The sequence below is a fragment of the Phalangium opilio genome, unplaced genomic scaffold (assembly GCF_054372755.1).
Source record: "Phalangium opilio isolate 3A_F unplaced genomic scaffold, DU_Popi_V2 ptg000217l_1, whole genome shotgun sequence".
Taxonomy (NCBI): domain Eukaryota; kingdom Metazoa; phylum Arthropoda; class Arachnida; order Opiliones; family Phalangiidae; genus Phalangium; species Phalangium opilio.
This window is the reverse complement of record NW_028324218.1, coordinates 10256936-10284298: the sequence shown is the minus strand read 5'-3', so window position 1 is coordinate 10284298 and position 27363 is coordinate 10256936. Positions and strand designations below refer to the sequence as shown.

The window sequence follows — 27363 nt, the reverse complement described above, 5'->3', positions numbered from 1 at the left end:
GTACTTAGCAGAAATTTAGATACATTAATTTCTCTTTTCTTTATAGACTCTATCGAACATTTGAAACCAAATCATACGAAATCAAAAGCATCAAGGCTAAATACACTTGGGACAGCTTTCAGTGGGCGAAACCGGAAGAGGAGGAAGATTTTATTGAACTAAAAGAGTTCTATCTACCGGCGGGCATCATTGTTATTGGATCAATAGCATCAACAATCGTCGCTATATTGGAAGTCTTAACATCGGCTTAGTAATATTATATTTGATATTGTTTATATGATGTGTTGCCGAAAATTATGATTGTTATACGTTTATTGAAGTTTATTTTGTTACTGTATACATGTTAATCAATTAGCTTTTCTTAAACTGGCACAAATTTCTTCGTTGCTTTATAGCTGAAAGTGTTTCACTACCGAACTATTTAATCGCAATTGATCTGAGCTTGATAGAACATTTGTTCATTCCATATTTTTTATTATTAACACAACAAACCCTTTTATTAATGTACATTGATATTAACTTAATTATACCTAACTATTGTTTTTAATAAGAACTGTCTTTGAAGACAAATAATTTAAATGGGTAAGATTAGTGGAGAAAAAGAATTGGCTTAAGTTAAAGAAAATCCCATGGCTTGCCTTCAAGGAACGAACTTTCCCCTGTTATCTTAATGAAAAAGATCCATTTTCTCGTCAATATCTGTTAATATTTTAAAAAACGAACACAGCCTTATAGGGGATGGATTTAATTTAAGAAGTTCGAATGGAGTCTGGGCGTGCGTCAAAGTCCCAGATCCCATTCCAAGGGACGGAGGGGTATGAAAGGAGAGGTGGGTCATAGCGACAGAGGTAAAAAAGAATAACGTATTTTTCGCCGTCCCCGTCAGCAACATCATCAAAACGTAGTTTAAGTGAGCAAATAAGATAATTTAAACTTTTCGTTACGTGTTGGAGGGAGGAGCTCTATACTAGGCTATGAGTCGGACTGAAGTAAATACTAACCGTTCTCCATTCCTACTCCTAAAATTAAATCTATCCCTGGCCTTATCAACTTTAAATTTTATGAAATAATCCGAAAGACGAATTTATTTTAAATTTTCACTGCCAAATAACTCGATTGAATATTGGTATATGCATCATGCAAATGTTTCCAAAAACTGCAGTATACGGCAGGGTTTTATCTTGATGAAGTAAGACTTTACTAAAGAGGTTTAGGTTTCAAAACCAGTACTATGTACTTTCCACGAACACCCCTTTTCGCTTTTGTTAACTTTTGCTCCAAAATTGATTATTCTTGAGGTTTGTTTGGCTTTAATATAATATAGCCATACTTAAGCAATATACTGGGTATTTTTCATATACCTCAGTTAAAATTATATACGGTGTACTAGAAAAAGCATATAATTGATTACTCCTGAGGTTTAGTTAGTTAAGAAAGTACTGTACTTAAGGGTATATATTTATTTTTTTGAGTACCTTAAAGGGATAGTAGCATATCAATCGATCGATAATATTTTGATCAAAACCTTTTCATTAAAAATAATTTGAAAAAATCTTTGATACATAGATTTCTTATGATTTAAAAAATATTTCTCTGTGTATTATTCAGCAAATTTTAAAAGAAAGTTATGCCAGTTTCAAAATAAATACTTTCTACTAAGCCTAGAAGGCACCAGTTATAAAATAATCGCAAAGTAAAACGATTTCAATTATCAATTTTCAACTAAGAAAATTGATTAGATCCAATTTTCATATATGCAATTATTTAGAATTGTTAAAATATCATAGTAGTCGAAATTAGCTACGAACCCTTTAACGATTTCTTCAAAACAGACTAATGGTAATAGCATGGGAATAAAAGCCAACGTAATAGTCAAATAATTTAGTTAAGAGTTTTAAATTTCTTACTGCACGCACAAAACTCAAAATATTGCTCAGTATCGCGCAAAACAGTTGCCCTCGCTATAAATGCTCGAAAGGCAAAGGATTGGGTTAATATTTGAAAAGATTCAAGTTATATACGGAGATCAAATTTTTAATGCAAATATTTCAATAACTTGAACACAAGAAATCAATAGGTAATAAGTGACAGGAGAGAAGAAGGATGCTAGGAAAAGTAAGTTTAAAGTTATGAAAGGAACGCGACTCAAAGATAAATATCAGCATTTCTTTCATGCAATAATGCTCAAAACCTGTGAGACAATTCGTTGTTAGGTGGAGGGGAATGAATCAATTGGAATAAGTTTACTGTTACCACATGTGAAACAATTATAGAAACCATAAGTGTTTTGTAAAAAGTACACTAAAACCTTTTTCATCTAAAACGATTCAACACGATCAGGCGACACAAGCATGACGTCATAACTTTTTCATGTGAATCAATTTAAAATGTGTAGTATTTTGAATATAGACAATCTTTATTCGAAGATAAGTTTCGGGTTAAAATATGTAAAGTTGACGATGAAATGCAAATTTATTATTTGGCGAATGGATTAAGAATAAGAAGCGTGCTCATCTAAGTTTTTTGTTTTCTTTAAAAATTGAGTAGGAATTAAGCTAAGGTACCTGGCGCAACTTCACTTTGCCCTAACCATGTTTACAAAATTTTAGTCAATCTGGCTTTAGTTACAAAAATTTCTGACTTCAAGAGATAATTATTGAAAAACTGACATGAATGCAAGCAAAGATGAAAATATCGCCATTGTTCAAAGAGTTCCGGTATAATAGTCGATTGTTTTGTATCCCATCTAAAAGCTAAATGGAAACTTTTATATTACAAGTTGTTACAAGAATTAATACCAATATACAATGACTGGGCTGAACGAGTTTTGTTTCTGCTAAGAAGCTGCAACAAAACGCAAGTTTTTACGGTTCAATTTGATTCTCTTTCATAGTATTTCATAAAACGCCTGAAGTCGGAATAATAATTTAACTCTAATCCAAAGTATTTATAGGTTCACTGCGGGACATAGCGTTGCACAGCATCCATACTCCCTTCTCTTTGGGTAGAAAAAAACCCGCTTCAAACAATCATAGACAACACGAATTTATAGGGACAACTATTAAAAAATTTGTCAAACTTCAAACATGAACTCAAGCCAAGACGAAAATATCGCCACTGTTCAAGTAGTTCCGGTATAAACTAATTTTTATATGGTATCCTAGTGAGAATCTAAATGGACACCTTTATTTTTCAAGTTATTGCAAGATACGATACCAATATACAACGACTGGGCTGAACGAGTTTTGTTTCTGCTAAGAAGCTGCAACAAAACGCAAGTTTTGCAGTTGAAATATTCACCACAATAAATTAAATTTTATTCTCTTTCAGAATAAATGTTGAAACTCCTGATGATGATGTGGGAATGGACCCTGACGCAGAACTTAAACTTTTAACAGATGAATTAAGTATTTTCAAATGAACCTTCGAAATAGTCTAATAGAATATAGCCATCAACAAACATCAATTTCTTTGACAGTTTAATGAATTTTCTTTAAAATACAGGGATACGATTGTATAGTGACGACCCAATACGCATCGTGGGAACGTTTCCAAAAAGTGCAATATACAGCACCCTTCTACATTGATGAAGTGAAGCTAGTTTCAATGAATCCAAAGGAAAAACCATTAGGACTGGTTTCAAGGCTATTTGTCATGGACGATGTCGTAAGTTTCGTTAGTTCTCGAAAGGGAAGATTTAGCAAATAAAGCTCAAATGCTTTTCATAATATCAGGTTGTAGGAATTACTCTAATTGTTCTAATCGGAGTAGTAGCCACTCTGTATCTGAACGAGAAAAACACCAAAATCAAGAGAATGAAAGATGTTTACGTAAACAACTTGACTTTGCTTTCAAATTGTCACCGGCTATTCTATTGCGAGGTAACAGTCGAGTAATATCGCAAGCCAAACATACGCTCCATAAGCATGGGTCATAGATATATTTGCTACGAGCGTAGATCCTTCATAAAAGTTTAGGGGGTTTCTTCTGGTATTTTATATCACTACTTGTAGCCCGGCTCCACAAAGGAAGGCAATGGAATTATTCCACGCCTGTATTTTGCTCTGTTTTGGATGAGAAGCATTAAAACAAAGGTGGCACAGAATTTTCTTAAACTTTGCTTTGAGTGGGGAATGAAGGTACCTTAATCTTCTGCGACAGACCCATACTTATGCATTACTGGCTTATAACAGGGATAGATTTAATTTTAAAAGTAGGAATGGAGAACAGAGTAATCTGGGCCCGCGTCAAAGTCCCGGACCCCCTTCCCCAATAAGGTGGGTATGAAAGAAGAGGAGGGTCATAGCGACAGAGGTGAAATGGAATTACGTATTTTTCGCCGTCAAAACGTAGTTTAAGTGAGCCAATAAGATAATTTAAACTTTTCGTTACGTGTTTGAGGGAGGGGCTCTATGAGTTGGACTGAACTTACTGAAAGGAATGGTTCACCCATAAACTTTTTTGTCTCTTAGCGTCAATAGTACTTTTATAAAGATAGTGGTACTACTGAAATTAAATTATTAGCGATAGTTTTCATTTTATAATTAAAATAAAATTTTATATGGACAAAACCCTTAACCCCTATCTCTAAACTTCACTGTCGTGCTTGGCCAGACCTGCCAGATGACTGGCTGGTTTAAATAGCGTTTAGCCAATGAGATTTTAGCACTCCAAGCAGAAGAATTTCGGTCGGGGTTTTTTTTTTAGTCTGGCAATTTCGTCATCAAGTATGATTAGCTCTCGTTAGTCGTTTCGTTGATCAATTTGAATCAAAATTAATTCTTTTCTTTTTTTCTGTTTTTGGCTAGGAACTAGGGCTTGGTAAGCCATTACAGCTCCGTTTGATAGGGTGGAATATTAAAAATTATTTGTTTTAGGGGAGAATATGATGGTCAATGTCCTTTAGTTTTGTTTATCGAAAAGAAATTAAATGATATTAAATTTACGTGGATATTAAATGAGTTTTAAGTTTAGTTTTAAAAATATTGCCGAAATGCCAAGTTGTATTATAAAAGACTGTCAGAGTATTAACTCTAGGTGTGCGGTTAGTTTTTATACTGTTCCCGATCGCTGTAAGTACCCTTATAGTGCATCAAAATGATTACGATATGCCACGATTCGCTAGGCCTTGGCTACGGCGATCTACGAGCTTGACTAGGCTCTAACATACGGGCGCTGCCAATGTACCTTGTCGCCGGTCTAGCGCTCAGCCGCGTAATAGTCGAGTTTACTTTTTAGTAGAAGCTTGTCCTATAGATACCTCGGCCAATAAGATGGAGGACTGAACTAATATATGAGAGTGACTTATCGTACTCTCTCCGGCTTTGCGGAAAAGCACCATACAGGCGCTATAGGGTCCTCAATGCAATTAGTTTTTCTGATTTAATTTAAAATATACTTAATGTAAAATTTTTTCAACTCTCGAAATCTTGGTTTTGGATGTAAATAAAGGGATTACAGCAAAAAAATTTATGGGTGAACCATTCCTTGAAGTAAATACTAACCGTTCTCCATTCCTACTTCTAAAATTAAATTTATGCCTGGTTATAGAAATATCAATGGCAGAACTAATTTTTTGCAATTTAATCTTAACAGATACTTTGATAAATCCAAGTACTAAGCTGGGTACTCTGGCGTTAGCAACATGGCTCTTGATTTGCTTTTTCCTGACAAACGGATTGCTTTGTTTCCAAAAGTCTAATATCCCCATCGAATACACTACTCTAGATGGCATGACTGATGTCGGAGCTAACCCCGAAGTTGTTACGATTGTGTATTACGGAACTCCAATGTATTACATGTTTCAAGTAGGTGAACAGACATACCTTTTGAAGCGCTATAAATCTTGAATTGCTATATAAGTGATTTAACGACGATTCCAGATTGAAACAAAAACCAACGTAGCCCTTATATCTATCTATTTATATTTTTCTTTCATTTGATTAGAAGAGAGTGTAAAAAGCAAAATTTAGGATAGATGGTGTCAAATGCAATTACTACATCATGTTTAATAGATGTTAGCATAACTTTATCATGCCTCTAAGTAGAGAAATGGCTGCTACTCTTATGGCAATAGTGTTTGTCTGGCTCCCTTTAATGAAACTATATACTCTCTCCGTATCATTTATCACCTCAACTTCAATACAAAATTGTACTGCCTAGCCTAGCGTTTCTTTTATCCCTTTTAGAATGATTCAGGACTGAAACCGCCTCTATCTTACGAGAGAGAGGGATTTTGGGGTTGCTCAAGTAAAATTCGTTCCCCCCAATGCCTGCCTATAGGAAACGTAAAAATCTACTTCATCCCATTGGATGATTTTTTTTTTCACGTGACCCATTTATTATTCGTCTCGACCGGTTGGTGGCTGCATCGCGACAGAAATTTCAAAATTTTCTCTCGGATCTTAGCACTATACGAGTTCTGACGTCACAGTAGCCTGACTAAGATGCCCAGTTGTAACCCATATTTGTGTACTTAGAGGCACGATAAACTCATGATGTTAGGGAAAAGTGGCTCTAGTTACGTTAACAAATAAGCGGGGTAGTGCATTCAAGTGAATTCCCTTTAAAAAATATTACACAGCTGTGCTCTATGATAAAATTAATCACTTTGCAAAATTCCTGCAACGACTTATTTTCGAAGATAGTATAGTGGGATTGAACCGCTTTCTAAGTAAATACCTAATGCACTATCAGAAACTCCCCACAAATTTAATTCACCTAGGAAATGAAATTCTGGTTCTTCTACTTTCTATTAGCAGAAGTAAATAGCAGAAGTGGCCCAATAGACTAATTTAGCGAGGCGTCACTTTCTGGAAAATTTCGCGCCGTCCTAACTAGGTGATTTTGGCGGGAAAACGCGGATGAATACATGGATTTCCATGATTGGTAGTAGTCGTCTGCCTCATTCCCAACCATAGGGTTATTTTCACGCATATATTTCAGAGGAGTTGCACATTCATCAGACAAATCAGTACCTTGTAGTTTTCTTTTAACAATCTGTGCCACTGAATGTTGTTTAGCGCCAAGAACACCAATTTCCAAATTAGTTCCAGGATTTTTCAAATTATTATCCTTAATTTCAACCCCTTCCCGTCTTCCCTATCTGCAAGCTCGCCAAGGCTTAAGTCTTCCGTAGAGATATTCTTAGTTTTCACACCTGTTTGGTTTGACTTGCTTTAGTTTTTCCTTTAAATACAGTTTGTGTCTTCTTCACACTTTGTATGTAAGATCACATTGCGTTGAAATATTCATAGTTAGATTTGACGAACGGCACGCGAGTTCTAAGTATAGAATTTCACGACAGACGACTGAAATAGTTGAGAAGCTTATCACCAGGTAGCGATAAAATGAAAATGAGAACAACTTTCTGGGCTCCTCCTGATTGGCTTATTTAAAATATTGAGCGCGGGAACCGTTTTTGAGGGGTTTCGCGACGCCTTGCACTAGCCAAAGGTACAAAGGGCCACTTCTGCTATTTACTTTTGCTATTAGGTTTCAGCAGACCCAAATATGCAAGCCATTTACAAAAGAGCAAATACAATGAAGAGCATATTCATGAATGCAATGGAGGCCCTTGAAAGAACACCGGAGATGATATTACACTCGGAATTCGTCTTTCTTCTACCGTTTCCGTATTACTACAACTTTGATGTGACCCTGCTCATTGAACACTTCAAACCAGGGAAGGATTACCTGTATATGTCAAAGGACAGCGTCTACAACTCAGTAACTGTAATGCCATTTCGTTCGGGATTCTCAAAGCAGTGTATGGAAAAGATAAATGTTGGGTATGTATTGCGTAAGAACTGCTCATTTATAATACGTGCTGGATGCTATTTTCTACTTTCATAATAGACTGTACCGAACATTCGAAACCAAATCCTACGACATTAAAAGTATCAAAGCTAAATACACTTGGGACAGTTTCCTGTGGGCCAAACCGGAAGAGGAGGAAGATTTTACTGAACTAAAAGAGTTCTATCTACCGGCGGGCATCATTGTTATTGGGTTAATGGCATCCATAATCGCCTGCATTTTGGAAATAATTACGTTCAATTATTAAATGACAGGAACGCAAAGTAGCTACCACAGGAAAAATCACAAACCCTTTAAATGTCTCTTTGAACTTAATAATTAAGCGATCATACAGACATGAAGTTACTTGTGTTAATATTTGTAATAATTGCTAGTAGCAAAGGCACTCATCGTTGCCCTTTCATTTTTATAGCATTTTGGGACGCCATTTTTAAAAGATTACAAAAAAACCATAAGGCTTGTCTATAATATAAAGGAAACCAGGGCATAGTAAATATTTATAAAAACTGTCTTTGCAGACAAAGACAGGAAAGTGTAAAAGATAAGTTTTGAAAATTAATTGCCTGAAGTGGCAGATATTCAAATTTCCTATTTTGAAGACATAATTATATACACCAGTTATCTGAAAAAATTCTTATCTTAGTTTTTTCACCAACTTATGGCTAACGTTCCTGCAGTTTTTCAGCCTACTAACGTTAGTATTTATACATATCCATGGTGAAACGTTTTTTTCGGTCAGGGTAAATGAAAGCTTCAATTACTTATGAGACTCAATATTCACTATTGGTATTTTATCGTTTCACACTGTCACGTCTAAGACTATTAAACACAGATTGACTGAAATGATAAGCTAAAACCCCTGCTCTTCAAATGGTATCGCCTGTTGTCGTCCCTAGCGGGAGATTCCCGAAACCTTTCTACTCGTAAATAATGCTATGGCTTTGGTTTGAGTCGAAAGTTCCAATATCTGTTGCACTGTGGCGCTAGAAAGGGGCTGCTCTAAAAGAACCAAGTGCCGTATCTCCATTCCAGTCCATCTGTGTTTAATGGTCTTAGCATTGAGAAAGGACTTATACTGGAGTGGCCGATACAATACCTACAACACACGTAAATGGTAAGGATGTGTAGCACAGGATCCATCAGAGGCGCTACATGTTAAGGTTGGTGCGTACGACTATAGCGTCTTCTATAGGGAAAGTAATTTAAAAATATTCAAACAAATTTCTTAACTGGTCGCGTATCTTTGGCTTTGGCACGCCGCTTAACGCGAGTGATATGGTGTAATAATAATATTCCTGTTTTGATAACTAAATTAAATAAAAACTATTACTGTCCTTGACCCCATGACCGAATTTTGAAATATTTTAGTACAAGGTTTAGCACACAGATGGCAGCGATGTATGACGCACCAACCCAAGTTGAAGCCGCTCATGGAGCGTCAACACGGCTACTACAGTAACATCTTCCTTTCTCTATGGTCTTAGGTCACAGGATAAATGACCCAATAATAATATAGAATCCTTAATAACGAAAACTAAACTGGGTCCATAGGCGCGCTGTGCGTGTCACTTCTTTACTAAATTGCAATAAAAACATATTAAAACTGTTTACTGATAATAGCACTTACACTTACACGAAAGATTGAATAAAAACTAGGTTTAAATGCCTATGAACTGTTGACGATAAGGCTCTTTGCGTGTATCCACGCCTTTTGACCTGCTTAATAGTATTTGACTACCGAAAGCGAAAACGTACTTAGTATAGAGTGCTTTTTATAATCGTATATCATGTTAAGAAAAATACTCCAAATTTCCCACTAAGCAAAAATAAACGTGTGCTATACAAGACTTCTAGCTTTTCTTTTTGTTTTTTGTGCTGATGTACTCGGACTAGAGTACATATTGAGTGTGGAAGAGGTAAATTCAACCATAAAGGAAAATTCTCTAGTATTAGAAATAACCCAAGCGTCTTCAATTTCACCAAGAAATAAGGGAACAACGCTTAAAAAGGTACAATAATTGCGTGGATCTGTCTGAACTTAGGCTATGTTTTAAATTAGTGATCAATGTTAATTCCAAATGTGTCTACCATCTTGGTCTATGTATACAGTAAGCACTCTTCAAGAGTATGTTCATGTCTTAGAGTACACTTCGAAATATCTGAGGGGTTATTCAGGCGAAGCCTTCTCGATATACATCCTATTGTCAAAAGTATATAGAAATAAAATCAAAAAGTACACTTCATCTCAGACCACCTAACCCATGCATGGACAGTTAACTAAATAGGGAGCTAGATTTGCTCAGAGCAACGCCTGACACTAGCGCTGTATGGAGACGGATGCTGGAAGTTTTACACCACACTCTTGTAAAATTCGTGCCATTTTGTTTTTTGTGGAGTAGAGGTCTCCAGTCACCGATATGGGGAGAAAATCTGACTAAATTATAAAAGTGAGTTGAATTTCATTATTTATTTATTTTAGCCTCTCTCTCATTAAAGTTTCATAAGCGATCAATCAAATTAGTTTTTGTAAATATCACTCTGGTATTGTTTATAAAGTCTGTTTATCATTAAGACTTGGCTAAAAATTATCCCGAACCATTACAGACGAATTTTTCTTTAGGGACATTTGGCGATAAATTGTGGTCGGTAGACGCGTGAGGGCACGTGCCACACTTTGCCATATTTTAACGCGGGTTTAACATGGCTTTGCCTGTCCATGGGTTAAGTGGTCTGAGACTTCATTAAAAATTCCATGCCTTTGGCTGTAGACGACACGTAAACTGAGAAACTACCCTCTTCTCAACCGCCTACCTACACGAACTATCCAATCAGCTTCCAAGGAGCTTCTTGACGTCATAGGTTATTAGAAAGTAGTGCAGGATGCCTGCGGTCCAAATTTTAGTTTTTAGTACTAGAGCTTGTATCCGCTACTTTATGAACCTTTTCACGGCTTGTTCCCTGTAACACGGTCGCAGAGGGGGGTCGACACAATTCTGGGATAAAGGAGGGCTTCTCATATACACAGCGCGAGCAAATTTCAACGAAGTGTACTTTTGGTTTTTGTATCTACATACTTTTGCTATCGTGTCATATGAAAGTAATTGTACAATTTCAAGCGATGTTCCTTAATTGTAGTAATTGGTTCATTATCCAATCAAGTATATCTTTTGTTTTTTCTAATTAAACAGCATGTTTCATAGCTGTTCAGTTTGGTAAACCGATTTATTTCACCAGCAGTATTGCAATATAAAGTGTTGGCCTGATCTCGTCCACACTGCATTTCTAGAAGCATTGGAATTGTCTTGCTGGGATTCCAAAGCGCATTCAAATTTGAAAACCATTAAGCACATAAAAGAGAATCATTATATGAGTTGAAGATAAACATTTGACAGATTTAATCGAGCGGTTATATCTTCACTCGTGAGACCTACATTTTGTTTTAATAGTTTTGTTTTCGTAAAGCCTAAAGGTTTATAGGTTTAAGGGAAGTTTTTATGGGCTTAAACTATTTAAGAACTTCAAACCAAGAAGGAGCGTAAAAGAACGGCGAGACAAAATGAATTCAACTTCAGAAGAAAAGATCACCAAAGTTCAAATAAGCTCTGTAAAAACCAGTACCATATCACAATTATTGATTTCTTAATTGATTCAGGGATAGATTTAATTTTAGAAGTAGGAATGGAGAACAGAGTAATCGGGGCGCGCGTCCGGACCCCCTTCCACGAGATGGAGGGGCATGAAAGAAGAGGCGGGTCATAGCGACAGAGGTAAAAAAAAGGAATTCGTATTTTTCTCCGTTCTCGTCAGCAACCTCATCAAAACGTAGTTTAAGTGAGCCAATAAAATAATTTAAACTTCGTTACGTGTTGGAGGGAGGGGCTCTATACTGACCTATGAGTTGGACTGAAGTAAATACTAACCGTTCACCATTCCTACTTCTAAAATAAAATCTATCCCCGATTGATTTTAAAAACAACGATTTTTATAAGTGCACAGGAAAATTGTGTAATGGTAAAATAACGTGACCGAGACTTCGGAGACTAGGCGAGTTTTTAATTAAAATAATTTTTTACGCACTTGAAAAAAAATCGTTGTTTTTAAAATCAATTAAGAATTAAGTTATCTTCCCCAAGGTGCTACTAATTTTCGGTTCAACAATTATAGATTCTAATTTATTTTATTTAAATATTAAGACTTTGCAAGCATATATACCAATTTATAACGATTGGGCGGGTAGAGTTTTATTCCTATTGAACAGCTGCAACAAAACGTAAGACTGTACAGTAGGTTCAATGAACAATTTTGGGTCGAAAATGTTCTATGACATTTTTCCTTCCCCCTTTACAAGTTATGACCTCTTAAATTTATACAAGAACCAGAAAAACACTGCTAAATTAATTAAGTTATCATCCCTAATCATAACTTTAAGCAATGAACCCGACGGAAAAATTCCATACAACATTTTGTACTCGAAATTGCCCATTAAATTGTACTTGGGCCCTATCACATTTTTAACATAAATTATCTACAGAATACTTGTAAGTCCACCAGAGGACTCATTGGGATTGGATATGGATGCAGAACTTAAGGCTATATACGAAGAAATAAGTTTTTAAACCATATAACCATTAATTGCGTAAAAACCTTTTGAAGATAATGGACTGTTTCTCTTAATCGTTACAGGGGCTTGATTGCGTAGTGACGCCCCATTATGTGTCTTTGCAACGTTTCAACAAAGTCCAGTATACGACTGGCTTCTTTCTTGATGAAGTGAAAATAGTTTCCATCAATCCTATGGAAAAACCATCAGGAGTGATTTCAAAACCATTCATAATCGAAGGAATTGTAAGTATAATTGTTTAACACAATTCACGTAAGCACAGTATGTGTTAATGCGAAACAAATTTTATGTTATTAAATAGTTCAAAAAATATTTGCAAACACTTAGACGTGAGACTAGCACGTGTATCTACCATCACAAATATGTATTATGTATTCCAAACACGTTTTATTAATATTTATACAATATTTTATCTAATTGTTGGATTAGCAAGTATGGGCCCTTGAATGAGAGAGGGATGAAGTGGACACCTTTATACCTATAACGTTGCAGTCTGTACCCCACCTATCATCCTCAGCGTTTAGGTAGGGTCGAACAGTACCGAATCTTAATGGCCCTCTCTGTCTCAAAATTAGAAATTTGTTCTCATACAAATACAATGGTGCTAAACTTAACTATCGCCTACCCAAGGGTAGGGGCGTGCGCGAGGAACACTTGGAGAGTTTCGATGCCGCATATATATATACTATCTGGAGGCTTATATCATTTCTATAATAACGTCAGGAGCACTGTGTCCATAGTGAAATGGAATAAACATTAAAAATCCTTCTGAGTAGTTCTGACATATTTTACTGCAATATGCGCTTGAATGACCAGAGATACGCAGTTTTGAGAACTATACAGCAAACATTTCTCATCATTAATGTTTAGACCGAAATTATTTCATACAGGTTGCTTACATCATGTTCTTCGTGTTAATGGGAACTGTTGCTGTTATGTATCTAACCAGAAGAAACCGTAAAAGGAAACGAGTGAGATACGCAATACACAAACAACTTGATATTGCTTTCAAATTGTTACCAGCAATTTTTTTGAAAGGTATTATACTAGAAACACATTCATGTTAAATGCAAAAATTAATGTACAATTTTCTGTTAACAGGAGTATTGTTGAAATCGAAGCTTAAATTGGGTAGTGTCGCTACTCTCGCTTTAGCAACATGGCTCTGTGCTTGTTTGTTCTTCACAAATGGACTGCTTTGTTTCCAAAAATCGAATATTCCGCATGAATTCGCAACTCTGGACGATATGATAGACGTCGGGGCTAATCCCAAAGTTGTTCCAATTATATACCGTGGAACGTCTATGCATTACATGTTTGAAGTAAATCAGGGATAGATGTAATTTTAGAAGCAGCAATGGAGAACGGTTAGTATTTACTTCAGTCCGACTCATAGCCCAGTATAGATCCCCTCCCTCCAACATTTAACGAAAATTTTAAATCATATTATTGGCTCACTTAAACTACGTTTTGATGACGTCGCTGACGGGGACGGCGAAAAATACCTATTTCCTTTTACCTCTGTCGCTATGACCCACCTCTTCTTTCATACCTCGTCCCGGTGAAGGGGGTCCGGGACTTGGACGCACGCCCAGATTACTCTATTCTCCATTCCTACTTCTAACATTACATCTATCCTTGAGCAAATATAGTAAAATAAATCAACCTTATTAAGTGCTGTTAAATACGGCAGAGAACAACTGCGATACAGATCCCTTCCAGTGATCTAAACCTTCTTTCTGTTACAGATTTCAAGGGACAAAAATATGAGGAACATTTATGAAAGAGCAGAATCCATGGACAGCATTCTAAAGAACGGAAATGATGCCCTTGAACGAGCCCCCGATCTGATGGCAAATTCGGAATTCGCGTTATTCCTCGCCTTTCCTTACTATTATAATTTCGATATAAACATGCTCATTGAGAAGTTTGATTCAATGCATGATTATCTCTACATATCACAAAAGAACGTATTCAACACGATACTTGTAATGCCATTTCATTGGGGATTCTCAAAGCAATGCATGGAAAAGATCAATATTGGGTAGGCATCGCGGACTGATTAGATATGTTGTTATGACAATTTTAACATTCTTTATAGAATGTATCGAACATTTGAGACCAAATCATACGAAATTAAAAGTATCAAGGCCAAATACACGTGGGATAGGTATCTGTGGGTGGAACCAGAAGAACAGGAAAATGTGATGGAATTTAAGGAATTCATTTTGCCTTTGGGTGTCATTCTTATTGGATCAGTAGTATCTTTAATCGTTGCTATATTAGAGTTTACCGTATTTGTTTATAAAAGTTAAAGTAATTATGATTTTTAATTACGATATATGTTGTTACTGTACTTGAATAAACATGTATATCTTTGCAAGAATTATTTCTTATTACAAGAAAGTCTTTTGGAATTAAAAAGTTCAAAAAGTTCAGCTGGCTAATTGGACCAAGTCATCTTGCGACTTATTGCCACTTATCTAATGCCTTTACAATGCATATTCATTGAATAAAAATGGTAGAGAAAGCAACTAACACAAGGACGTTGAATTAGAAATTGAACCAGATTGTGACTACGTAGAAGCGAACACGCAAAACAACACCGATCAGCAAATGGTTGAAATATGAAATATAATGGGGCAGAGAAGCACTATACGGTATGTTTTAGAACGTAATTATATTAAGGAAGTAGTGGCAGAATAGCTCGATTGTTTGGGGAATACGTTGATGATTGACGTTATGAGTTGGGGTGGTCAGAATTCTTAAGAAATAAGTAAGGTTTTCTTCTGATATACTGTTTGTTTCCCTGAAAACATACTGTTTTTGTTTGTGTACAATCAAATGTGAATAATAAATATTATCTCGGAAATGTTTCTAAATAGACAATTTCATTATTGACACGGGTTAAGAGAACTTCACAGGGTGTAGGGGTGCGTCAAGAAGCAAAGTTAGAGGCAGTGCGAGTTGACAATCCTCCTGCGTGTAGCCTCTTGGCGAATAGGAAGGAACCCTTCCGTCCCTGCATTTTGGTTTCTCCAGAAGTAGGATAAGGGACTAGAAGTAAAGAGCCCTAGCATAGGTAATAGATCCTGGCATTTGTGAACAAATTTGAGGATTTTATGCCGCTTCCATCGCGCCTACACTAGACAGAAAAAAATTGGTCGAGTTCCAAAAACATTTCCAACCCCCTTCCCCTCAACCTAAAGCCGCGGAACACGGACGCGTGTGCTTGAATCTAGTTCGGCTGTCTACCGCCGCTAGCGTCTCCCGTTTTTGAGGGAAAATTCAGAAACCGCAACCAGAGGGCCAACTGTTGGTGTGTTATCAAGAATATTCACTTTCGCCAAGTGAAGAATTTGGTTACCTCGACACATAGTCCCTTATCCTACTTCTGGTTTCTCTAATTGTCTATGGTTCAAAAAGTACGAAACAAAAGCTGCATGGTTTTAAACTTTTCTAAAAGTTTATTAGGTATACAGCTCTGCAAAAATGTTACTTTCATCTTCAATACTATTATATCGTACTGTCGTCGCGCGAAGTTGACATTTTACAGTCATTGCTCTATAAACGAATGTCTATAAACGTATATCTCACGTATAGTTTTGGAGAATGTGCGTGTGCTTTTGTGTCCGAATGAAATAATTTCGATGAAAGAAACAGGGTTCGCTATAGGAATATTAAAGGTTGTATAGTTGAGGTAGGTGGAAAACATGTGTATAAAATGGTAAGATTTGTCTCGTAAATATATTTCTTCTTACGTTATTTGTTAGTAGAGATTCAATTTTAAAGACAGAGTAGGCGTAACGAAAAGTTTAAATTATCTTCTTGGCTCACTTAAACTACGTTTTGATGACGGGGACGGCGAAAAATACGTAATTCCTTTTTACCTCTGTCGCTAAGACTCGCCTCTTCTTTCATACCCCCCGTCCCGTGACGCGCGCTCAGATTACTCTGTTCTCCATTCCTACTTCTAAAATTAAATCTATCTCTGCTCTTGCTAAAATTCGATCCAAAATTTAATATAATTTAGGAGCGAAACAAGTTGGGAAAACCAAAATATTACCTCTCCGAGTCAAGAGGTCTACTACTACAAAGTTATTTACCTAGATATGAAATTATTTCTCCTTTTTGCAGTAAAAATTTACGAAATATTGAAGCAGTATTCCAAGCATAGCGAATATACAGTAAAGCAGACGACATTTTACATCCAATAAGGATAAATCTTGGACACATGGAAATCAGTTAATGGCAAAAAGAACAGGAAATGAAGTCTACGCTTCAGCTGTTTACCCTATATTCTGATAGCTACATTCACAACTGGTTAGCAGTGTAAACACTATCGTCTCGTCTCACCTCAACAATATTCTTAGTTTGCCAACATGAGTGTTAACGTTAAATAATACCAAAGCTAAATTGTAGCTAGACGCACTGATAGTCAATGCGCACCATAAAGAGAATAAAAACTCTGTAGCTTAGCCCTACTAATCTAATTGCCACCATGATCTTTTCTTCTATTATAAAATCTTAACCTGATTATTTAAGAGTGTATTTAACTTTCGGCTCACTCTGAACCGTTGATGTCTGTTGTAATTCGAGTCGTCAGGGAAATTATTAGACGTTAGTTTAATTGTAAAAACTAGGAAATGAGGTAAATTTATTGAGCAAAAATTGGTTACATGTTTATAGCTCGGTGGCTAGTACAAGAGTGATATTTTTAGAGAGGGTCAAAGTAAAAAATCCTCTCTTCTTTCAAAAACCAGGGAGGCATTCCTATTTTTAGCTTAAAGTATTCGAAAAAGGTTAACAAGCGAACTTTTAGGGTTAGATAGTGATCTAAAAAAAGGGGAATGGCTCCATACTGGGTGGTCGTTTATCAGTTCAATAACCAACAAGTTGGGAAAACCAAAATATTACCTCTCCGAGACAAGCGGTCTACTACTACAAAGTTATTTTCCTAGATATGGAATTTTTTCTCTTTTTTGAAGTAAAAATTTACGAAATATTGAAGCAGTATTCCAAGCATAGCGAATATACGGTAAAGCAGACGACATTTTACATCCAATAAGGATAAATCTTGGACACATGGAAATCAGTCAATGGCAAAAAGAACAGGAAATGAAGTCTACGCTTCAGCTGTTTACCCTATATTCTGATAGCTACATTCACAACTGGTTAGCAGTGTAAACACTATCGTTTCGTCTCACTTCAACAATATTCTTAGTTTGCCAACATGAGCGTTAACGTTAAATAATACCAAAGCTAAATTGTAGCTAGACGCACTGATAGTCAATGCGCACCATAAAGAGAACAAAAAAACTCTGTAGCTTAGCCCTACTAATCTAATTGCCACCATAATCTTTTCTTCTATTATAAAATCTTAACCTGATTATTTGAGAGTGTATTTAACTTTCGGCTCACTCTGAACCGTTGATGTCTCTTCATTTCAGACACGAAAATCAAAACCCAAAGTTTACTTCACCTCAGGCCTCAATTATTTACTCTTTATTTCACTAAGCCTATTGCGGGTAATATTAGATATACCCGCCGGAGTCTAGACCTTAGCTTTCTTCAAGAAATCATGAATACAAGGATTATTCTATATATAGATGTAGTATAGCTTAAGTAAAATATAAACAGCCATTTCAAATAATAATATTAAAAAAGATCTTTGGAATATCAAAATGTAACAGAGCTTTAAAGCTACAAAAGTACTAAATGCATCATAATTACGAAAAATATTTCCACATATTCATTTTATATTAAGGATAAAAGAAATATTATGGTTCTGTAGGATTTCTTTACACATCAAAATAAAACGAACTTCTAACGCAGCGCACTAGTGTAACAACGGACGGACACACGCAGACAAAAACATAGACTGCTTTTTAACTCTTTCCGTATTAATTTTGAATTGAGAAACAAGATTATCTTAAATATTAAAATAAATATAATTAATATTTAATATTTTCTTCGTTAGTTATTCGCCTTATTGAACGTTACATCGTTTTAAAAAAGAACAATTAAACATTCTTGAGAGACTCGACTAATATTGGCGTTTGAAATGAAGCATACGCCGGTTGCTTTGCCTTACTCAAATAGGTAGTATATAAGGATTTCGAATCGCAGCTATGGATAAGAACAGCGCAATTGCGTGAACCTTTGGTGGAAGCCCCACCTTAGGGAGGCCGGACGTTTCTCGTAACCCTGGCCGATCGCCGCGTATGTCTTAATCTTAAGGATGATGATGGAGTAAAAGCCAGGTGTGCAGACTGGTGTCCATGTGGGATGGACAAAAACAATGACCAGAAGATGGTGGCGTGTAGAAACCAGTGTGTACAGACTGGTGTCCAAGTGGGATGGACAAAGACCAGAAAATGATGGTGTGTAGAAGCCAGTGTGTACAGACTGGTGTCCATGTGGCGTGGAAAAAGAGCCAAAATGATGGTGGACTATAGAAGACAGTGGGTAAAGACTGGTGTCCATATGAGATGGGCAAATGGCCAGAGGATGGTGGTGTTAGACAGGTAATGGATAATAGCTATGGTAAGTGGAATTCAATTTTCCAAATTTCCGGGAACTGTAAATGCGGTCCGGAATTTGGGAAAACGTTTGCTCCGATTTGAAAACTGCGAACGCGGTCTCCTGGGGTGTAAGTCAATAACAACAGACAGATACACAGACAGACAGACACGTCGAAATTAGAACCTCTCCGTGACAAAGAGAATATACCAAGAGGAGTAGAAACTTTGTAAATAGGGACCGGCTCTGAATTTGGAAAAACTAGTTCCGGTTGTTCACGTGACCGTGTTGTCTGCTTAAAAATTACCTTTCGTACATCAACGTTCAACCCAGAGATCAACCCAGGCTTTGCCACCACCAAAAATAAGCGGTCGACATAATTTAACCAATAAAAGGCGTCGCTGCTTAGCCAATCAACAAAAACCAAATCTAGTTACTCCAAAACCGTGGCCAGGCTTTTCAAAAGCCTTGTGAAAGGCTAGACTTTCTGCTCCTCTTGGTATATTCTCTTTGGTGACATACGTCACTCGGAGAGGTAAAAAGTAGCGTGTTATATTTTTTCTTGTTATTTGGCGCTGGTAAAAAATTGATTGTTTAATAGGTCCGAAAAAAAGCCGCCTTATTTTTTCTTCATATTAAGTGTACCTAGGCTTAAAGGGATAGTAGCGGAAAACATAAATCAATCATACAATTTTGTATGAAATAATTTTAAGACGACAACTGTGACATCGCATAATGAAACAACGTGCATGTCAGTAATAGCAAATAAAACCTGATAACGCTATTGTTTCACATTATTACAACATGTACCTTACGATAACAGAAAGAAAATTAAGTATCACTTTAACTAACGATTTCTATACAGCTTTCTGATGTTGAGGAACAAAGTAACTCAAGCAAAAGTTTAAATATATTCTTCGCTGGGCTTATTTCACGCACGCATAACTCTGACAAATTTAGCATTTAAACGTGAGGTACGCGCAGTACCGCTCAATGCAACTTTGGCTTTCGACCACGCTTATATAGCTCTCGAAAGGTAAATAAATGATTTTCTCACTATAATAATAGTTAATATTTAATAGAGATAAAATTGCAAGCTAAAATATATAAAGGTAATATAAAGGTTTGTGCTAACAAACGTTGATTGTCCTTTATATATATAACAAAAATAATAACTCATGTGGGGTAATTAGATTTACTTATCCAGGGTACTCACATTTCTAAGAATTTAAGTGTACAGTAATGCTTGATACCGTTATCGGACTGAAGACCATTAAAAGCTAATCTGTCTTACTCTACTTGTGACCATGTCCTTGTTTTAAGGGCTAATCAACGATTGGGATCCTATACCCCTGTAAAAAATGCTGTAGACCCCTGGTTTTTTGACACATTCCACTAAATTTGACCCTTAAAACACGGTATCCTCCCAATGGACCGAATTCCCAATGAACCGAAATCCCATTCAACCGAAACACGCCAAACTAGATAAGAAACTAGCGGAACGGCGGGTTTTCGAACCAATGGGATTTGCGTAAGATAAGGAGATCCCATCGATTCGAATGCAACGGGGTGACGTTGATTTAGGACAGGTTAGGTTAGGTTAGTAATATTTTATAAATAATTTAACAATGCTACGCCTTTTCCAAAATATTGATGTTTAGCTTCATTGACTTCTCAAAATAATATACCTTTTCCAAAACATTACTGTTATGTTAGGTTAGGTTTGGTTAAGTTAGGTTAGTAATATTTTATAAATCATTTAACAATGTTACGCCTTTTCCAAAATATTGATGTTTATCTTCGTTGACTTCTCCAACAATATGCCTATACCAAAACATTACTTTTATGTTAGGTTAGGTTTGGTTATGTTAGTTCAGTAATATTTTGTAAATTATTTAACAATGTTACGCCTTTTCCAAAATACTGATGTTTAGCTTCATTGACTTCTCCAATAATATGCCTTTTCCAAAACATTACTGATATGTTAGGTTAGGTTTGGTTAAGTTAGTTTAGTAATATTTTGTAAATCAATTAATAATGTTACGCCTTTTCCAAAATATTGATGTTTAGCTTCATTGACTTCTCAAAGAATATGCCTTTTCCAAAACATTACTGTTATGTTAGGTTAAGTTAGGTTGGTAATATTTTATAAATCATTTAACAATGTTACGCCTTTTCCAAAACATTCATGTTTAGCTTCATTGACTTCTCAAAGAATATGCCTTTTCCAAAACATTACTGTTATGTTAGGTTAAGTTAGGTTAGTAATATTTTATAATTCATTTAACAATGTTACCCCTTTTCCAAAATATTGATGTTTAGCTTCATTGACTTCTCCAATAATATGCCTTTTCCAAAACATTACTGATATGTTAGGTTAGGTTTGGTTAAGTTAGTTTAGTAATATTTTTTAAATCAATTAATAATGTTACGCTTTTTCCAAAATATTGATGTTTAGCTTCATTGACTTCTCAAATAATATGCCTCTTCCAAAACATTACTGTTATATTAGGTTTGGTTTGTTTAGGAGGACGTCTCTTCCTCGATTCTGTTGCTGTAAACTTGTATTACAAGCAAAACATAAAATAAAATTTTAGAATAAACAATATAGTGTAATATGTATATTCACCTTGATATATATATAAATCTCTCGTTTTAAGTATCATTTTAAAGTAACATTAAAGAAAATGTTACGATTTACGGCTTATTTTCGCTTTCCCTTTAATTTACATAAGCCTTTAAAACCGTTTCCACGGTTAACTCATTGCTACTTCGTTTTATCGAAGATAACTAGGCAGTGTACACTAACGTTAAGTGCAGCCATTCGTGGCTATCTCCACTTTTCGTAAACCGCCCAAGTTGCGGGATTTCGGTCCAATGGGACCTCCCTTCTTTGCTTTCGGTTGAATGGGATTTCGGTCCAATGGGAGGGAATCTAAAACACACCTATGGCAAACTTATCAGAAACACCCTTTGTATTAGTAGCTTCTAAAATGCTCAATTGCACTGACAAGAGGGGCGCTCATCTAGTTTTTCTGGGTCTATATAAATTCTTGAAATATTAAACTGCTTCAAAGATGATATACCAAGTTCAGTTTAACTTTTAACAAATTATCTCACCATGTGAGGTGGGGTGGTGAAGTGGTTAGCACTTTCGCCTCGCAGCAAGAGGGTCCCGGGTTCGATCCTGACTGTGGTGCCGGGTGAAAAACCTGGGAACAAACCCTTCTGCGTAGAGTTTGCAAGTTCTCTCCCCACTTGTTAAAGGAGTTTTCCTCCGCGGTCTTACCCGGTTTCTCCTTTCCATCAAAACTTGCCGAGGTTAATTGTAATAGTTAGTATTGGGCGCTGTCGGTTAGCTGTGGCATAGGGGCTAGCCACCACCTCTCTATGCATTGAAATCGTGACCCATTGAAATATAGACCACTGGGTGTTATGGACACGAAATAAACCTAGATTATTATTATTATTATTATGTTTAATAAATGCTAGGGGTAACATGGGTTTAGTTACAAACAAGCAAAGTTGCCACCAAAATTTGAACTGCCTGATACCCCTTTAAGGAGTAAATAAAATAAAGTTACAGAGCTCCTATTTTTTTACCCATTATCGACAAATTGCTGGATAACCGATTATTCATAAAAAGGTTGTGGCAGGGATAGATTTAATTTTAGTAGTAAGAATGGAGAACGGTTAGTATTTACTTCAGTCCGACTCATAGCCCAGTATAAACCCCCACCCTCCAACCCTTTAAGTGAGCCAATAAGATAATTTAAACTTTACGTAAACTTCTTTTTGATGACGTTGCTGACGGGGACGGCAAAAAATACGAAATTCCATTTTAACTCTGTCGCTATGACCCGCCTCTTCTTTAATACCCCTCCGTCCCGTGGAAGGGGGTCCGGGACGTTGACGAGCGCCCACATAACTCTGTTCTCCATTCCTACTTCTAAAATTAAATCTATCACTGGTTGTGGGTATAATATGAATTAACATGTAAGTTTTGTGGATAGTAGATAGATAATGTTGCAACCTCTATAAAGTTATTATTCAACAGATGCAAACAACTGAAGCAATCAAACATGTTTCTCTAAAGTAATTCCAAGTAAAAATACGTTTTATCCAAATAACATGAATTTTAATATAAAGGACTAAAGTAAGTCTATTGAAGTAAATGATGTAAGGTGAGAGAAAATAAAACAATCCTTTTAAAATACCAAGACGAAATTAATTTAAATAAAATTAAAGAGAAAGCATAAAGAATGCAACTATAAAATTTAGAAAATATCAAACTGAAATTCACTTTCAAAGATGCTTGCACTTTCCCTACTAATTTTTTTGTAATTGATTGTACTTAATTAGAGGTGTACATTATATTGCCCCACATTCATAATTAACACTCAACACTCGTTTTATGAACGAAAAAAGAAGTATTGATTATTCTTGAGGTTCGCAATTATAAGCATGAAGAAATTTACTAGAAATCCTGCACGTTGCGAAGTAATAAAACGTTAACTTTTATTTCTATTGCGATTAACCGGAGCCTCCGGGATGAACTAGGCCCATGCGTGTGGCGAAGCGAGAATATTTTTTTAAATAATTTAGTTCGCCGTGTTTTCCCGTTTGGGGGGCGCTGATACGACCGAAAAATAAACCAAGTTCAACCCCGTGACCCTGTCGACTGCTTAAGTATTTGGGCCAAGGTCGCGGATTCTAAGTATACGTTTTTATAACTCTTACTGAATTATTTTAATTGAAATAATTTATTTTGTTGTCATCAATACCATCTAACCGAAAGATTCAGTAAAAAGTGAATAGCCCCAAAAACATTTACGTTAATTTTAGGATGAAACTTTTCTCTATCATAAAAACTTTATGACTGACCCCTAAAATATCAACGATAATTTAAGGAAGACCCCTGTCACAACGGAAAAATAAGCGCCATCTATGGTGAAAATATTTTTCCTAACAAACTGGATATTTCCCCACATAAAATTTGAGATGCATGGGCCTAGTTCATCCCGGAGGCTCCGGATTAACATAAAGGGAAAGGAAAAGAAAAGTAAAGAATAGTTTAGTTACGAGCTTTTGTTTTCTTATTGCACGCACGAAAACTTTAATAGTTAACTTCTAAATGCCAACTTCCCAAACCGCACAAAGAAGCTTCTGTTGTTGCTCTCGCGTTAAATGCACGAAACGTGGAAACCAAGGCCTACTTCCAACGAAAAGGGTTCTAACAAACTAAAAACCAGGTATCGAGACTAAAGCCACGTACACACTTACATAAGGAACTGGTTCGAAGCAATTTAAAACGCTTCAAATGATAATTGTGAACAAACCTCATACTCGAGAAGCTAATTACAAACGCGGTTTCTTGAAGTTGCTTCGCGAACCAACTTAAGCCATGTTCACACTTGCACAAGAGTAGGCTGACAACTCGTTTGCCCAACTTGTTTTGAAACACTTTTTATTGCTATTTCGAAGCGATTTCAACAGCCTCTGTTAGTGCTGTCTGCTTATCTATTCGTTGGTGCCTTCTACTAATTCAGGCCGGCGAAAGTATACTTAATACTAGTCCCATCTCATGTGAAATACCCCTGAAAACTAGAAACTAGCTTCCGAAGCCGCTTTAAGTTGGTTCAAGAAACCGCTTTTGTTATTGGTTTCTCGAGTGTGAATTTTGTTCACACTTAACATTGAAATCATTTTGAATCGATTCGAAACGGTTTCCCATGTAAGTGTGAACGTGGCTTTATAGTACCATCTATAGCCAAGAAGGGGAGCATGATTATTTCTTAATTTCTTTTTCATCTCTTTTGGTTCCACATAAGGTTTAGCTATATAAAGCTCACATTTGAAATGGTCCAGTTACTTCTAGTATAATTATTCTCTTTCTATGTGAATAAAAATACTATAAAGCAAGTTTTCCTTTGCGTTCACGAAAAGTTAAGTTTATTATAGGCCTAGTTACACTTTTATACTTAAATTGGTACATATAGTAATTTATTCCCTATCTAGGGCAACGTCGTAACCCTGAATCTCTTACCTTAGCGATATCATAAGTTCATAAACATGTTCCGTAAGTTTGTCACTGATTACTGAGAGCTTGTCACGAATTGACTTAGGTGGCAACGCCTGGTGAGGCGCTGTCAAAGGCTTAGTACAGACTAAATAGGAAGATGAACTTTAAACCGCGTGTAGTCAATCCTCGCGTCGATCTCGAACTAGCTCCCAATAAGTCACTAGCATTGCGAAGTATAGGAAATGTCATACTTATACAACATATCTTATTAACTTATGGTGATATCCTTACTTCCGGGGGCGAATAGTATTCGCTATTGCGAAGTTTTCCTAAACCCAGGGGAATTAAACTTAGTTGAAATTCAGACCACCTAACCATGGACAGACAAAGCCTTGTTAAACCCACGTTAATAAATGGCAATGCGTAGCACGTGCCCTCGTGCATCTACTGACCCCAATTTATCGGCGAATTTTAATTTTTAAGATTTCGTGGTAAGCTTGCGACACCGGCCGCCACAACGCAAGCGTCTGGTGTTGCCCTAAACAAACCTAGCTCCCTATTCAGTTGCCGGTCTATAGAGTAATGGCACCTACTTGCCTTTGACTGTATTAAGCTCTATGGGTAGTTAACATGGAGTGCCACTACTCTATAGTTAGCTGGTCCGAGGTTGAAATTTAAAGCAGTGTACGTGAAAAAGGCGTGTATTTTAATTTTATTGAAGTTTTCCTAGGTTAATTTGGGTAACTCTGCACGATCTACAAATATAATATTTCTATTACAAGTACCTTAAAGGGATCGTAGCGTATGAAACGGTAATTACGTTTTGTATGGAAACCTTTTCATAACATGGAATATGAAGAAGCCGTGTTTATACGATGGTCATATGTTCACAAAATTATCTAAGTGAAAATTTACGGTTTTAAAAATTCGAAACAATATTGTAAAGAAAGCTTCACACTAATGATGCCACGCAAATCGGCCGTTGCTGTTGTTTAAGCAATAAATATCTATTTTCAAGCTACAGATTTTTTCAACTAGAAGGAGACTGTTGTGAACAACGGGTTGAGTGCCTATTTAAATATCAATTTGCAGGAGCAATTTTCGAATTTTCAATTATAAAGTAAGTATTATCAAAACATTATGGCGGTCAACATTAGCCACCATCCCTTTAAAAATTTCTTCAAAGCAAACTGTTGCTATGGAAGAAATAAACAAAATAAACAATTATTAATTTATTTAAAAGCTATAATTACAGCACGCACGAGACAGTACAGAAGTAGAGCGTATTACTGCCAACAGCCCAGTACCGCGCAAAACCGCCTCGTTGGTTGCCCTGGTGTTAAATGCTTGAAGGAAGATAACTTGAAAACCAAAAACAGAAAAAGTGAATAAGCATATATAAAGTGACATGACATATGAACGGTATTTGAAGTTGAAATAGGTCTTAAAAAATCTCAAAGGAAGCTGGAGTCGAAGGTGAATATTTCAGCAACACTTAGTTCTCAACACATTCAACGCATGTTTGACATATTGACGCTAGTAATGGATCCATTGGAGTATAAGCATTAGTATCATAAGGGACTAGAAGTAAAGAGCTCTAGGATTGGTAATAGATCTTGGCACTAGTGAACAAATTTGAGGATTTTATGCCGCTTCCATCGCGCCTACACTTGGGAGAAAAAAATTGGTCCATTTCCAAAAGAATTTCCTACCCCCTTTCCTCAACCTAAAGTCGCGGAACACGGACGCGGGTGCTTGAATCTAGTTCAACCGTCTACCGCCACGAGCGTCTCACGTTTTGGAGGGAAATTCAGAAACCGCTACCAGAGGGCCAACCGTTGGTGTGTTATCAAGAATATTCACTTTCGCCAAGTAAAGAATTTGATTACCTTGATACTTCTAGTCTCTTATCTTACTTCTGGTATAAGTTTACTGTTACTAAATATCAAATATAGAAACCGGTAGCGTTTTGTCAATAAGTATGCAAGACGTTTTTAATGTGAAGAAATTCAACTGAAATAAATGCGATTTCATGATCAGACCAAACGAAATCATTTAAAAAGATTAAGACAAAATGAATTCAAGTCAAGACGAGAACATAATAAATGTCGAAATCAGCCAGGTAAACAAAGCTGAAATATTATAATAATTGAGTTTAATTAACAGTTTTTAAGTAGAATTTACGAGATCAAATACCAATTTACAACGATTGGGCGGATAGAGTTTGCTACCTATTGAAAATATGTAACAAAACGTAAGACTTTCGTGAATCCGTTTTTTAACAATAAAGGATGATACTCTGTATCCTCTAAATACTTTAGTTATGTAATATGATTCTTTATGTTTGCTCTCCCGCTTATCAAACTTCGGATGGGCATCG

At 36.1% G+C, this 27363-nt stretch overlaps 2 protein-coding genes and 2 long non-coding RNA genes across 8 annotated transcripts in view; 3 read left to right on the top strand and 1 right to left on the bottom strand.

The window, feature by feature from the left end:
* Positions 1 to 27363, bottom strand: part of LOC149616227 (uncharacterized) — a 236414-nt gene that overhangs the window by 140826 nt on the left and 68225 nt on the right. The gene's annotated exons all lie outside the window — the stretch shown is intronic.
* Positions 773 to 9398, top strand: LOC149616232 (uncharacterized). Of its 4 annotated transcripts, none has more exons than XM_089856584.1 (12): positions 773 to 2717; positions 2780 to 2869; positions 2945 to 3125; positions 3198 to 3274; positions 3331 to 3403; positions 3505 to 3666; positions 3735 to 3881; positions 4014 to 4139; positions 5596 to 5807; positions 5883 to 6016; positions 6584 to 6673; positions 7495 to 7629. In XM_089856584.1, the coding sequence occupies exons 3-9, from the start codon at positions 3087 to 3089 to the stop codon at positions 5602 to 5604; spliced, it is 633 nt and encodes a 210-aa protein (XP_089712710.1). In that variant the 5' UTR covers positions 773 to 2717; positions 2780 to 2869; positions 2945 to 3086; the 3' UTR covers positions 5605 to 5807; positions 5883 to 6016; positions 6584 to 6673; positions 7495 to 7629. The 4 variants fall into 4 exon arrangements, with proteins under 4 accessions (XP_089712710.1, XP_089712707.1, XP_089712709.1 ...); XM_089856581.1 differs by having other exon boundaries at positions 2945 to 3134; XM_089856583.1 differs by lacking the exon at positions 5883 to 6016 and having other exon boundaries at positions 2945 to 3134.
* Positions 12448 to 14803, top strand: LOC149616231 (uncharacterized). Its single transcript, XM_089857295.1, has 5 exons — positions 12448 to 12663; positions 13330 to 13477; positions 13541 to 13761; positions 14188 to 14483; positions 14541 to 14803. Exons 1-5 carry the CDS (start codon positions 12613 to 12615, stop codon positions 14752 to 14754), a joined length of 930 nt encoding a protein of 309 aa, XP_089713421.1. The 5' UTR covers positions 12448 to 12612; the 3' UTR covers positions 14755 to 14803.
* On the top strand, positions 26261 to 27228 carry LOC149616230 (uncharacterized). Its single transcript, XR_016376135.1, has 3 exons — positions 26261 to 26855; positions 26939 to 27105; positions 27161 to 27228. It is a non-coding gene; the product is annotated as an uncharacterized LOC149616230 (long non-coding RNA).

Bases quoted from the DNA above. Each gene is read 5' to 3' on its own strand.
- LOC149616231 (XM_089857295.1), top strand. From the start codon at position 12,613: ATGGAAAAACCATCAGGAGTGATTTCAAAACCATTCATAATCGAAGGA. The intron at 13,478-13,540 runs GTATTATACTAG...TTCTGTTAACAG, and splicing joins ACCAGCAATTTTTTTGAAAG to GAGTATTGTTGAAATCGAAG. The intron at 14,484-14,540 runs GTAGGCATCGCG...CATTCTTTATAG, and splicing joins ATGGAAAAGATCAATATTGG to AATGTATCGAACATTTGAGA.
- LOC149616232 (XM_089856583.1), top strand. From the start codon at position 3,087: ATGAACTCAAGCCAAGACGAAAATATCGCCACTGTTCAAGTAGTTCCG. The intron at 3,275-3,330 runs GCAAGTTTTGCA...ATTCTCTTTCAG, and splicing joins CTAAGAAGCTGCAACAAAAC to AATAAATGTTGAAACTCCTG. The intron at 3,882-4,013 runs GTAACAGTCGAG...CACTACTTGTAG, and splicing joins ACCGGCTATTCTATTGCGAG to CCCGGCTCCACAAAGGAAGG.